The 14,103-nt window shown below is 49.4% G+C and overlaps 1 protein-coding gene across 7 annotated transcripts in view; it reads right to left on the bottom strand.

The window, feature by feature from the left end:
• Positions 1-8,808, bottom strand: part of SLC43A1 (solute carrier family 43 member 1) — a 31,231-nt gene extending 22,423 nt beyond the window's left edge. Inside the window, exons 1-3 of one of the 7 annotated variants that reach the window (XM_016920902.4) lie at positions 8,465-8,794; positions 8,128-8,222; positions 6,979-7,145 (exon numbers count right to left, since the gene is read on the bottom strand). In XM_016920902.4, coding sequence (XP_016776391.2) covers positions 6,979-7,132 — 154 coding nt within the window. In that variant the 5' untranslated portion in view covers positions 7,133-7,145; positions 8,128-8,222; positions 8,465-8,794. Of the gene's footprint in view, positions 1-6,978; positions 7,146-7,801; positions 7,964-8,127; positions 8,223-8,464 lie in introns of those variants that run through there. The other 6 variants (XM_063784023.1, XM_016920909.3, XM_016920904.4 and 3 more) reach the window with 6 other exon arrangements.
• Positions 8,809-14,103: the final 5,295 nt, after the last annotated feature.

A 14,103-nucleotide genomic window follows, 5' to 3' on the forward strand; every position in this document is an offset into this window, starting at 1 on the left:
TAGGTCAGAGGATGTGGCCAGGTAACCCCAAAGTTGATACTAGTGAATGCTTCAATAATGAGTTCCAGGCCAGGCACAGTGGCTCACATCTGTAATCTCAGCACTTTGGGAGGCTGAGGTGGGAAGATCACTTGAGCCCAGGAGTTCAAGACCAGCCCTGGCAACATAGTGAGAACCTGTCTCTACAAAAAATAAAAAATTAGCCGAGGCCAGGTGCAGAGGCTTACGCCTGTAATCCTAGCACTTTAGGAGGCCAAGAAAGGGGGATCACTTGAGGCCAGGAGTTCTAGACCAGCCTGGGCAACATGGCGAAACCCCGTCTTTACCAAAAATACAAAAAAATTAGCCGGGCATGGTGGCACAGGCCTGTAATCCCAGCTACTTGGGAGGTTGAGGCAGCAGAATCACTTGAACCCGGGAGGCGGAGGTTGCAGTGAGCAGTGATTGCGCTGCTGCACTCCAGCCTGGGCGACAAAGCAAGACTGTCTCAAAAAATAAAAATAAAAAATAAAAAATTAGCCATGCGTGGTGGTACATGCCTGTGGTCCCAGCTACTTAGGGGGATGAGACATGAGGATCACTTGTATCCAGGAGGCTGAAGATGCATTGAGCTGTGTTTATACCACTGGACTCCAGCCTAGGCAAGAGAATAAGACCCTATTTCTAAAATAATAATAATTGTAATAATAATAATGAGTTCCTCATTTGTTGAGCTCTTCATATTTTTGTTAAATGACATCATTTGATCCTTAAATCATTGCTCTTTGGAAGAAAGGTTGACAATTGTCCACTTTCTTTTATAGACTTGGAAAGAATGGAGATCCAGAGAAGATAAGGTCACATAGCAAATAACAGCAAAGCCAGGTTCACAATGTAGTAACAATCCCATCCGTAGTCTGAAATTTTATCTGCTTACCCTCATTTCATTTTCACAACAGCGCTATAAGGTATGGATTACTAGTCCCATTTTACCATATGGGGTAATTGAGGTATTAAGAAAATTAAGTGCCAGGCACGGTGGCTCACGCCTGTAATCCCGACACTTTGGGAGGCCAAGGCGTGTGGATCACCTGAGGTGAGGAGGTCGAGACCAGCCTGACCAATATAGTGAAACACTGTTTCTACTAAAATTACACAAATTAGCCAGGCATGGTGGCGTGCACCTGTAATCCCAGCTACTCAGGAGGCTGAGGCAGGAGAATCGCTTGAACCTGGGAGGCGGAAGTTGCAGTGAGGTGAGATCGCACCACTGCACTCCAGCCTGGGCAACAGAGCAAGATTCCATCTCCAAAAAAAAGAAAAGAAAAGAAAAGAAAGAAAGATAGAAAGAAAATTAAGTAACTGGCTTCAATCACCCAACAGCACATAGCGGAGTTGGAAGCCTGCCTCTTTCCACACACTATGGCAACACAGATTCCTGGTCTGATTCTGTGTTCTTGGGACACTGCAGAGGAAGACTGACACCCAAAGTGAATAAAGTTCCAAGAAGCAGAAAACGGACACTTTTGATCATGCAGCATGACTGAGGCAGATCAGGCAACAGCACCCACAGTCAGCCCGACAGCCTCAAGGATTTTGGCTGGAGTCCCTTGAAGGGAAGAGAGGTAGGTAGAGATAGGCATGTTGTACCCTGCTTGGCAAGAATGGACAAATAAGTCCTGGAAAATTAAAAAATTAGCCAGGTGTGGAAGCACATGCCTGTAATCCTAGCTACTCAGGAGGCTGAGGTGGGAAGATCACGTGAGTCCAGAAGTTCAAGGCTGCAGCAATGATCACACCACTGAACTCCTGCCTAGCTGACAGAGTGAGACCCTATCTCAAAAATGAAACAAAACAAAAAAAAACAAATAAATTCTGAGAAAAGGACTGGGCACGGTGGCTCCCACCTGTAATCCCAGCACTTTGGGAGGTAGAGGCAGATGGATCACTTGAGGCCGGGAGTTCCAGAAAAGCCTGGCCAAAAGGTGAAACCGCATCTTTACTAAAAATACAAAAATTAGCCAAGCATGGTGGTACACGCCTGTAATACCAGCCACTCAGGAGTCTGAGGCAGGAGAACTGCTTGAAACCAGAAGGCAGAGGTTGCACTGAGCCAAGATGAAGCCATTGCACTCCAGCCTGGGTGACAGAGACTCTGTCTCCAAAAAAAAAAAGAAACAAAGAAAAAATTCACTTTGGTCACCTCTAGTAATCCCTAAGAGCCAGATTTAGAAGCATACCCACTTCTGGGCAATTTACACCACCAGGTGGATATCTCACACTATATACAAAATCAACTCAAAATGGATCAAGGATCTAACCGTAAGAGCTAAAACTACAAAACTCTAAGAAAACACAGGCCGGGCATGGTGGCTCACACCTGCAATTCCAGCACTTTGGGAGGCCGAGGCGGGTGGATCACGAGGTCAGGAGATCGAAACCAACCTGGCCAATGTGGTGAAACCCCGTCTCTACTAAAAATACAAAAATTAGCTGGGCATGGTGGTGTGTGCCTGTAGTCCCAGCTACTCAGGAGGCTGAGGCAGGAGAATTGCTTGAACCCATGAGGCAGAGGTTTCAGTGAGCCAAGATCGTGCCACTACACTCCAGCCTGGGTGACAGAGCAAGATTCCGTCAGAAGGACAAAGGAAGGAAGGAAGGAAGGAAGGAAGGAAGGAAGGAAGGAAGGAAGGAAGGAAGGAGGGAGGGAGGGAGGGAGGGAGGGAGGCAGGCAGGGAGGGAGGGAGGGAGGGAGGGAGGGAGGGAGGGAAAGAAGGAAGGAAGGAAGGAAGGAAAGAAGGAAACACAGGTGTAAATCTTTGTGACCTGAGATTAGGCAATAGTTCCTCAAACATGACACCAAGATACAAGTGGCAAAAGAGAAAAATAGAAAATTGGACTTCAATATGAAAAACTGTTGTGCACTAAAGGACACCAAAAGAAAGTGAAAGACAACCCAACAATAGAAGGAAAATTTTTACAAATCATATGTAGGAGACTTATATCTAGAACATAAAGAACTCTTACATCTCAGTAATAGAAAGATAACCTAATTTTAAAGTGGGCAAAGGACCTGAATAGACCTTTCTCCAAAGATATACCAAAAGCCAATAAGCACAGGAAAAGATGCTCAACATCATTGGTCAGTAGGGAAACACAAATCAAAATCACAAAAAAACTTTACATCCACTAGGATGGCTATAATAAAAAAAAGACGGGCAGGCCAGGCGCGGTGGCTCATGCCTGTAATCCTAGCACTTTGGGAGGCCGAGGTGGGCGGATCACTTGAGGTCAGGAGTTCGAAACCAACCTGGCCAACATGGTGAAACCCCATCTCTACTGAAAATACAGAAAATTAGCCGGGCGTGGTGGTGGACGCCTGTAATCCCATCTACTCAGGAGGCTGAGACACAAGAATCGCTTGAACCCGGGAGGCGGAGGTTGCAGTGAGCTGAGATCATGCCATTGCATTCCAGCCTAGGCAACAGAGTGAGACTCCATCTCAAAAAAAAAAAACAAACAAACAAAAAGATGGGCAACGACACATATTGTTGAGGCTACAAAGAAAGTGAACCCTCATCACTGCTAACAGGAATGTAAAATAGGCTGGTCCCAGTGCAGTGGTGTTTACACCTATTGATCAAAACCAGTTCCTTTTCCACTCCCACTGCTTCACTTGGCTAGTCTTAAAAATATATACATATGAGAAATTAAAAATTAAAAAATTAAAATTAAATTTAAAAAAATGTAAAGGAGGCCAGGCACAGTGGCTCACGCCTGTAAATTCCAGCACTTTGGGAGGCCGAGGGGGGTGGATCACCTGAGGCAGGATTTCAAGACCAGCCTGGACAACATGGTGAAACCCCATCTCTACTAAAAATACAAAAATTAGCCGAGCATGGTGGCGGGCGCCTGTACCTGGCAGGCTAAGGCAGGAGAATCGCTTGAACCCAGGAGGTGGAGGTTGCCCTGAGCTGAGATAGCGCCATTGCACTCCAGCCTGGGCAACAAGAGAGAAATTCTGTCTCAAAAATAAAAAAAAATTTTTTTTAAGAATATGAAATAGTGTAGCCACTTTGGAAAACAATTTGGTAGCTCCTCAAAATGTTAAACATAGTTACCCTTGCAACTGACTAGCAATTCCTAAGAAAAATGAAAGCATACCTCGACATTAAAAACTTTACAAGGGCTAGGCGGGGTGGCTCACACCTATAATCCCAACACTTTGGGAGGCCCAGGAGGGAGGATCACTTGAGCCCAGGAGTTCGAGACCAGTCTCAGCAACATAGCATGACCCAGTCTCTACAAAAAAAAAATTTTTTAATTAGCTGGATGTGTTGATGCGGGCCTGTAGTCCCAACTATTCTGGAGGCTGAGGTGGGAGGATCATTTGAGCCCAGGAGGTTGAAGCTGCAGTGAACTGTGATTGTGCCTCTGCACTCCAGCCTGGGTCACTGAGTGAGAGACCCTGTCTCAAAAAAATTTAAAAAAAAAAGTCCAGAAGAACATTTGGGTCTCACTCTGTGGCCCAGGCTGGAGTATAGTGGCACAATCATAGCTCACTGCAGATTCAAACTCCTGGCCTCAAGTGATCCTCCTGCCTTAGCCTTGAAATAAGCGTGGATTACAGATGAGCCACCACACCCAGCCAGACCATTATTCATAATAGCCAAAATGTGAAAACAACCCAAATCTCCATCAACTGACAATGGATAAATAGAATGGTGGTTGATCCATACAATGGAGTATTACACAGCAATAAAAAGAAGTCCTGATACATGCTACAAGGATGAACCTCGAAAACATTATGCTAAGTGAAAGCAGCCAATCACAAAAGGCTACATATTACAAGATTCCATTTAAATGAAATGTTCAGAATAGGTAAATCTAACTTTTATCACAGGCAAAGCTATGACAGGAAATAGATGAGTGGTTGCCTAGTGCTTGGGGGCGGAGGTGGGGGTGAGGCGAGTGAGTACTGCTAATGGTACAGAGTTACTTTTGGGGATAAAGAAACTGTTCCGAAATGGACTCTGGTGATGGTTGCACTACTCTGAACATACTAAAACTGTTAAATTATATACTTGAAATGGGTGACTTGTGAGGCATGGAAATTATATCTTAATAAAGCTGTTTTACATATTTTACATATTTAAAAATGCAGGTGGAGGGATGAGCCCTCTAAAGAGAAGCAGGAGTTTGAGGAGGTTCTAAATATTGTGTGGTGGGTACTGAGGCATATAAATTTGTCAGACCTCATCAAAATGTATGGTGTAATCTTCAAGAAAGTTGATTTTAAAGAAACACCACCAGCACCAGGTGGAGAAGGCAGGAAGAAGTTACACAAGGGGTAGGCCAAGAGTGATGGCTCATGTCTATAATCCCAGCACTGCGGGAGGCCGAGCCGGGTGGGTGACTTGAGGTCAGGTGTTCGAGACCAGCCTGGCCAACATGGTGAAAGCCCGTTTCTACTAAAAATACAAAAATTAGCCAGACGTGCTCGCTTGAACCCAGGGGGAGAAGGTTGCAGTGAGCCAAGATCATGCCAATGCACTCCAGCCTGGGTGACAGAGTGAGACTCTGTCTCAAAAAAAAAAAAAAGTTACATAGGGGACAGCGGCAGGTGTCAAGGGCAGGCAGGGTCTCTCCTATCTCCAGGATAAACTCATAGGGGACTTAGATGCCATGTGGGTCCCTAATAGCCCTCCACTTGGTTCTTGCAGCCACCCTTATGTGTATCATTTCATGTCAGGCCTCTTCTTCCCGACCCACCCAGCCATCCCAGCCTGGCTGCCAACCCCACCTCCTCCAGCCCCTGTCACCCCATAATTGGGGCCAGGAGGCATGGGAGAGTCGCCATCTCTCGGTGCCATCTGTTGCATCTTTACAGATAACCATGGCTGGATGCGGCAGATCCTGGGGTGGAGCAGCCCCTGTTCAGAGCAGTGATCAAGACCTCCCCATCTCCACCCCTCAAGGAATCGGTTTTCTCCCATAGCCACATCAGGTGCTGTGCAGGAAGGAGTTGAAACGAGAAGCCAGGAGCAACCAGAAGGACACTAACATTTATTAAGCACTGCGGACTCTCACAGCACTCCCACGGAATCGATATTATTATCCCCATTCTGAAGACCAGGCAACTGAGGCTCAATGTTTAAGGAACTCACCGAAGTCACCAACTGATAAAAGTGATGGAAGCTGGGATTCAAATCCAAGCTAAACTTCCTTCCAAGCTTACTCCACAACACAGAGGTTGGGGAAAGGGGATAAAAAGAGAGAGGAGCCCAATTCCATTTCCACCCAGCTCCTTAGGCGGAGCTTGTCAGCACAGCTCTCTCCTTCCCAGAATAGGAAGATACCCATCAGAGGCAAGTCCTAGACACCAGCAGTGGTAACTCCCTGCCCCAAGGCAGCTGCAGACAGCCTATGGCTGTAGTTATTGCTCCCAAAGAGTGTTAGAATTCCCACTCCCAGCTTCGGGGCCACTCACACAAGGTGATTGAAGTGGAAACCAGAGACCCTCCACAATGCCCTCCTAGAGGAAATGAGGCTATGTAACTTTGTCCAAATGAGTAATTTGAAAACCTGGGGGCTCCCAGGTCCTGAAAAGGGAAGAATGTGGGGCCCTTTACATTCATACTCCACTTTGTGCAGCTCTCCCTTGTCTTATGATAGCCCTATTAAGAAATTCCTCTCCCAGCACGTCTCCTTCAAAGAGCTCTAGACCTGAGGCTGTCAGAGGCTTAGGACTCTGCCTATTAGTCCCAGGGTCTGGATGACCAGCAGGACACCTGGCATTCAGTGACCACTGGATTAGATAAATGAAACAGTGGGCAGAGTGCCACCCATTCTCCCCCTGAAGTCTGAAGAGGTCGAGAAGTGAGGCTGTCCAACTGCTGACCCTGCTTTCTGTTCACCTGGCCACCTAACCTTTTCTGGCTTCCACCTGCCCCTTTGCCATCCCTCCCCCCAGCCCACCCAGCCCATTTTCAGGCATACCTGGGCACATGCTGGAATAGAAGCCCTCGTTCTTCAGAATGATCAACAGGGAGCCCCAGCCCAGGAGTACAGCAGAGAAGAAGAGGTTCTCCAGCACAGCCGTGCAGGCCATCCACCAGCGCCTCCGGTACGCCTGTTGCAGCGTGGGGGCCATGCTGGCCCCGAGCCTGCACAGAAACAGAGCGCTGGGTGAAGGGCCCCCCAGTGGCCCCAGGGAAGGGTCCTGCATCATGGTGGCACCCGAGACCCCTCGGGCCAGCCCGCGAGGAGCCCCTCATGGAGGCCCCATAGAGCCCTGGGCTTCCCAGCCGGTGCCAAGGAGCTGGCTCCGCGCGCACTAGCAGTGCCAGAGGTGCACGCGGCACGGGGCTCCCGCTGAGCCACTATCGGAAACAAGGAAGGTCCTGTCTGCGCGCTGCAGCTTCCTAGCAGGCTGCCGGGTTCTCCCACCCAGGCCAGGGCGCTCAGGGCCGGGCTGCTGGGGAGAAAGTCCGCATCTGCCCAGGTCCCCAGAGGACAGCAAGGGGCAGAGCGCGCTCTGAAGCACCGCGGGCCCATGTCCGGACTCTCGCGCCAGGAAAGACCCCTAGAAGCTGGCAGGAAGAAGGGCAAGTTCAAGGCTACCCTACGACCCCATCTTCCAGTTGCCCCTCCAAGACCTCTCCTTCCCTCTGGGGCCGGGCGACAGCAAGCCCTCCCCCTTTCCGTATCAGGTGACCCACGACCCTACAGTCTCTCGGGCCAAGCCAACAGCTGCCACGTGGAGGGAGACCCAGGACGGGCTCTCCTCGGTTCCCTCCTCCCCCGCGCGCCCCTCACTCACTCCGCAGGGCTCGGGGCACCAGGCTTTGCACCTCGGAACCCGCTTGCCCCCCTCCAGCCCCGGGAGGGGGCTCGGACTTCGGCAGGAAGTCTGGCGGCTGCTGACTTTATAAGGGCAGCGGTGGCGGATGGGCTGGCGGGCGGGTGTGTTTACCAAAGGGAGGGAAAGAGCCCCAGCTCCCCCCGCCGCGGCCGCTGCAGCCTCGGCGGGAGGAGAGGGAACGCGGGCGGCGCGGGGGCGGGGAGCGACAACTGGGATGAGACCGAGGAAAGCGGAGAGGAGAAGGGCAAGAAAGACCCAGAGAGAGGGGAGGAAGTACCACTCACTTCTTCCAGGGGGACTCGGTATTCTCATCTGTGAAATGGGGCTTTGGATTCAAGCGCTCCAGGAGGTCCGCTGGAACTCTGGCAAACGCGCAGCTCTAAGCAGAGGAAGTGCAGCGAGCGGGGACCCGGGAGGAAGAGAAGAGTCGGAGGGGTCAGAGAAAAGAAAAGGGAAGGACGCGCTTGGCGAGATGGGACACTGTGCCGCGGGACCGCGGGCGCAAGTAACGGTCTTTCCTTGGGAAGCCTGGCAGTGTCGGCGGGAGCCGGCCTCGGTGTCTCTCAGCCGACCCACAGCCGGAGACCCTACGCGCGCCCCCTCCCCGCCCACGCTGCTCACCTCCGGTCACCGGCAAATGAGCAGCCAGCAGCTGCGGACGCCTCCGGGAGCGCAACGCTTTCGCGGCGCGTCCGGAGTCCCGTGGGCCCAGCCCTGAGCCGCGCCCGCGCTAGGGTCTTCTCTGCGTGCAGGACCCGGCGGCCACGGAGCTTCAGCCTGACAGCCCGGTGGCCTCGCCTCCGCTGTCTCCTCGGAAGAAGCGGGGGAACTGGGAACCCGCCGGGCGCCAGAGGTCTGCGAAGCTGGGCTTGGATGAAGTGGATCTGCGGAGTTGATAGTTGTATTTACACGCGTCCGGAGCTGCGCCCCGAGGTGGGGGCGGGGGCTCCCTTCTTTTCCCCTCCCCTTAGGTCGAGTTTCACGCGCACGTGACTCGCCCGCTGGTCCCGGACACTCTCCCTCTGGCACGGCCCCAGCACCTACATTTCCACCCTGGACCCCCATCTTCTCCCCCAAGCCCCCAGACTAACATCAGGCAGCGCCCTCTGTATCCTTGTTCAAAACAAAGTGCGATTCGGCTGAAGCCGACTGACCGCGATTCAGGGCCGCCTTGGGTGGGGTTTTGAACTGTGCAGCTGGAAGCAGTGTTTTCCGAGAGGCAGAGTGGCACGGGTTTCTTTGGAGTTAGTCAGATCGAGGTCTGAGTCTTGACTTTTTAACTGACTACCCTGGGTTACCTAGGGCAAGTTACCTCTCTGAGCCCCAGCTTCCTCCTCTTTAAATTCGGTTAAAATGGAACCTACCTAACTGCCCAAAGGAATCGGGATTGTGATGCAGGTAAAATGCTAAGCATAGCATTTGGCATAGTAAGCATAATGTTAATTGTTGCTGCTGTCATTATTTCAGAAGACCTGGTGATCGGATGCTTCCAGATCAACAATTGATTGACTCCAGGTAAATTTCTCAGCCTCCCTGAGCCTCAGTATCCTCATCTGTAAAATAGACTACTATGGTGTGGAGTAATGAGAAGTAATCTCATTACATGTGAGTTTAATTGTGTGTTAAGAGTGCTGCTAATGCATGCTGAGCTTAATACCTAGGTGATGGGTTGATAGGTGCAATAAACCACCATGGCACACATTTACCTACGTAACAAACCTGCACATTCTGCACATGTACCCCAGAACTTAAAATAAAAATAAAAATTTTTTAAAAAAAGAGTGATACTGGTGGCCAGGTGTGGTGGTTCATGCCTGTAATCCCAGAACTTTGGGAGGCCAAGGCAGGAGGATCGCTTGAGCTCGGAGTTCGAGACCAACCTGGACAACATGGTGAAACCCCGTCTCTACAAAAAAGAAAAAAAAAATAGCCAGGCATGGTGGCGTGCACCTGCAGTCTCAGCTACCCAGCAGGCTGAAGTGGGAGGATCACTGAGCTGGAGAGATGGAGGCTGCAGTGAGCCAAGATCATGCCACTACACTCCAGCCTGGGTGACAGAGTGAGACTCTGTCTCAAAAACAAAACAAGAATGACTACAGAAAGCTCCAAGAAGACCTCAGATAAAAGGGAACCCCTGAACAGATGAGCCACCAAGCCAAGAGAGGAACTAATGGCTACCATAGACAGGGCACTTTCCAAAATAAAAATACTGTTATTAATTCCTCAAGACATCATGGTCCCATTTAAACCTCATAGCTTTTCACAGAGGGAGAAACTGCAGGCTTGAAGCTGGAGCAAGGTTAGAGGTAGGATGCAGAGTCAGGTCGGCCTGGCATTTAAGTACGGCTCCTTCCATTCCTCCCAGAAGGAGAATGGCAAGAGCAAAGGCTTAGCTGTGGGAATGGCACAAGGAGTTCTCGCCGGCCAAAGCACGTCAGGCTCTGATGGTTTAACTTCTTAAAATGCAATACTGCCTCCCAGAACTTCCAGATCAAGGTCAAACTCCTCAGCTCTGCACAGGGGGACCTAGAGTCAACTTTCTAAGCTAGGAGAGTCATGGATCCCTTTGAGAATACAAAAGACAGTGGGCGCGGTGGCAGTGGCTCATGCCTGTAATCCCAACATTTTGGGAGGCTGAGGCAGGAGGATCACTTGAGCCCAGGAGTTCAAGACCTGCTTGGTCAACATAGTGAGACCCCTATTTCTACAAAAAATTCAGCTGAGCATGGTGGCATGTGCCTGTAGTCTCAGTTACTGGGGAGGCTGAAGTAGGATGATCCCTGAGCCCGGGAGGTCCAGGAAGCTGGAGTGAGCCGACATCTCGCCACTGCACTCCAGCCTGGGTGACAGAGACCCTGTCTCAAAAAAAAAAAAAAAAAGAATAAATATGTTATTGATCTACTCTTGACAAAAATGCTTGTGTGAACATGGACACACACACTCATCAACATTCACATTTCAAGGTTTTCATGAACCCTTTCCATGAGACTCTAGTGGTCCATGGACCCCCATGGCTGGAACACTTGCTGTTCCTCATCTCAACCCACATTTCCATGGAGTTGGACTGTCTGCTGCATGAGGACACAGGCCTCATTTGGTGTGTTCATTCACTGCTGTGTATCCCAGCACCCAGAACAGCACCTCACCTAAGGGGCACTCAGCACATGTGCAGTGAAGAGTCAGTCAGCTGGTTTCACACCTCCCAGTCTTTGCACCTGCTATTCCTTCTTGTGGGAATGACAGATTTCCTTCATTTCTTTTTTTTTTTTTGACAGATTCCAGCTCTGTTGCCCGGGTTGGAGTACAGTGGCACGATCTCAGCTCACTGCAACCTCTGCCTCCCAGGTTCAAGCAATTCTCATGCCTCAGCCTCCCAAGTAGCTGGGATTACAGGTGCACACCACCACCTGTGGGCTGATATTTTTTTCTTTTCTTTTCTTTTTTCCTGAGACAGAGTCTCACTCTGTTGCCCAGGCTGGAGTGCAGTGGCGTGATCTCGGCTCACTGCAAGCTCCACCTCCCGGGTTCAAGTGATTCTCCTGCCTCAGCCTCCTGAGTAGCTGAGACTACAGGCACGCACCACCATGCCTGGCTAATTTTTGTATTTTTTAGTAGAGGCGGGGTTTCACCATATTGGACAGGCTGGTCTCAAACTCCTGACCTCGTGATCCGCCCACGTTGGCCTCCCAAGGTGCTGGGATTACAGGTGTGAGCCACTGCACTCGGCCATTTTTTGTATTTTTTTAGTAGAGATGGGGTTTCACCATGTTGGCCAGGCTGGTCTTGAACTCTTGGCCTCACGTGATCCACCCACCTTGGCCACCCAAAGTGTTGGGATTACAGGCATGAACCACTGCGCTCAGCCTCCTTCTTCATTTCTAATGTACTCATCCTTCACAACTCAGCTCAAGTTTCACTTCTCTCTGGAAGCTCTACTCTAGGCTGGATTCAGGGCCTTGTCCACATACCCACCAAATACTCTGCTTACCTCTATGGAAGTCCCCACACTGATCTACAATAATCAGCTTAGTTTTCTGCCCCCATCCCGCCCCATGAGATGTACATCTTGTGGGGGCAGGAACCACCACGTGGTAGGTGATTTGTGTGCCTGCTGCCTATCACAGGGCCTGACGCCTAATAAGCTTGCGGCCAACATTTGTTGAATAAATGAAAAGGGAATGGTGGGAAAGGAAGCTGAAAAGGTAGGCTAAAATCAGTTTGGAATTACCTCTGGGAGGCCAAGGACTTTCAATCTTGCAGGGTAGGTAACAGGAAACTCCTGGATTTTGTTTTCTTTTGGTTTTGTTTGTTTTTAATGAAGGGTAGCGTTATTGTCAGGTTTTTGTGTTTAATTAATGGAGCATATATTGGAAAGGACAGAGACCTTAAAGCAGTTAGGAGACCACCATAATAGTTCACATTTTGCAGCCATAAAAAGGAATGAGGCCAGGCATGGTGGCTCACTCCTGTAATCTTATCACTTCGGGAGGTCGAGGCAGGCGGATCACCTGAGGTCAGGAGTTTGAGACCAGCCTCACCAACATGGAGAAACCCCGTCTCTACTAAAAATACAAAATTATCCGGGCGTGGTGGTACATGCCTGTAATCCCAGCTACTCAGGAGGCTGAGGCAGGAGAATAGCTTGAATCTGGGAGGCAGAGGTTGCGGTGAGCCGAGATCGTGCCATTGCATTGCAGGTACATGGATGAAGCTGGAAGCCATCATCCTCAGCAAACTAACACAGGAACAGAACACCAAACACCGCATGTTCTCACTCATAAGTAGGAGCTGAACATTGAAAACACATGGACACAGAGGGGAACATCACACACTAGGGCCCGTTGGGGAGTGGGGGTTGGGGGGTAAGGGGAGGGAACTTAGAGGACGGGACAATAGGTGCAGCAAACCACCATGACACACGTATACATATGTGACAAACCTGCACATTCTGCACATGGATCCTGTTTTGTTTTAAGAAGAAATAAAGAAAAAAAACAAGAAGAAACAAACAAACAAAAATAATTCCCATTTAAAATAATAAAAAATAGGCCAGGCATGGTGACTCAGGTCTATAATCCCAACACTTTGGGAGGCCAACGCGGGCAGATCTCTTGAGCCCAGGAGTTCAAGGCCAGCCTGGGCAACATGGCAAAACCCTGTCTCTACAAAAAATATAAAACAAACAAACAAAATAGCCAGGAGTGGTGGTGCATGCCTGTCATCCCAGCTACTCAGGTGGCTGAGGTGGGAGAATCACTTAAGCCTGGGAGGCAGAGGTAGCAGTGAGCTGAGATCGTGCCACTGCACTCCACCTGGAGCAACAGAGCAAGATTTTGTCTCTAAATAAATAAATAAAATAATAAAAAACAGAGAAGAGGAAAGAGACCTAAGATATATTTCCATATCTGAATCAATAGGATTTATCAACGTTCTCCTCTACCCCCAAAACTAATTCCTTCCTAAACTCTGTTCTCCTGACACTACTCATAGGTTAAGTATAACAGCATTATCACATTGGCTGTCATGTGGGCTCCTGGCTAGAGGCTGCTTCACAGCTTAATGGACAAGAGCACTGAGACAGGGTGGGTCTAAATCCTGGCTCTGCAGCTGATTATTTGTGTGATTTTGTCCAAATCACTCCATCTCATGAGCCTCACTCTTCTAGTCTGTTAAGTGCTGAAAATAAAAGTATCCAATTCAATTCATTATTTAATGAATTATTTAGCCTAACAAATAGCTATTATAAATATTTAGGCTGGGCACAGTGGCTCACGCCTGTAATCCCAGCACTTTGGGAGGCCAAGGTGGGCAGATCACCTGAGGTCAGGAGTTTGAGACCAGCCTGACCAACGTGGTGAAACCCCGTCTCTACTAAAAATACAAAAATTAGCTGGGTGTGGTGGCATGTGCCTGTAATCCCAGCTACTCAGGAGGCTGAGGCAGGAGAAACGCTTGAACCCAGGAGACAGGCTGCAGTGAGCCAAGATCGTGCCACTGCACTCTAGCCTGAGCAACAGAGCAAGACTCTGTCTCAAAAAAAAAAAAAAAAATCTCTGCATGAAGAATGTACATAAAATGGTGCAGCCATTTCGGAAAACAGTTTGGCAGGTCCTCAAATAGTTAAACATAGAGTTACCACTATAGCCCAGCAATTCCACTCCTAAATATACTACACCCAAGAGAATTGAGAATATTTGTTAACACAAAAATGTGTATACAAGTGTTTATAGCTGTGTTATTCATTACAGCTAAAAAGTGCA

The sequence above is a fragment of the Pan troglodytes genome, chromosome 9 (genome assembly GCF_028858775.2).
Source record: "Pan troglodytes isolate AG18354 chromosome 9, NHGRI_mPanTro3-v2.0_pri, whole genome shotgun sequence".
Lineage (NCBI taxonomy): Eukaryota > Metazoa > Chordata > Mammalia > Primates > Hominidae > Pan > Pan troglodytes.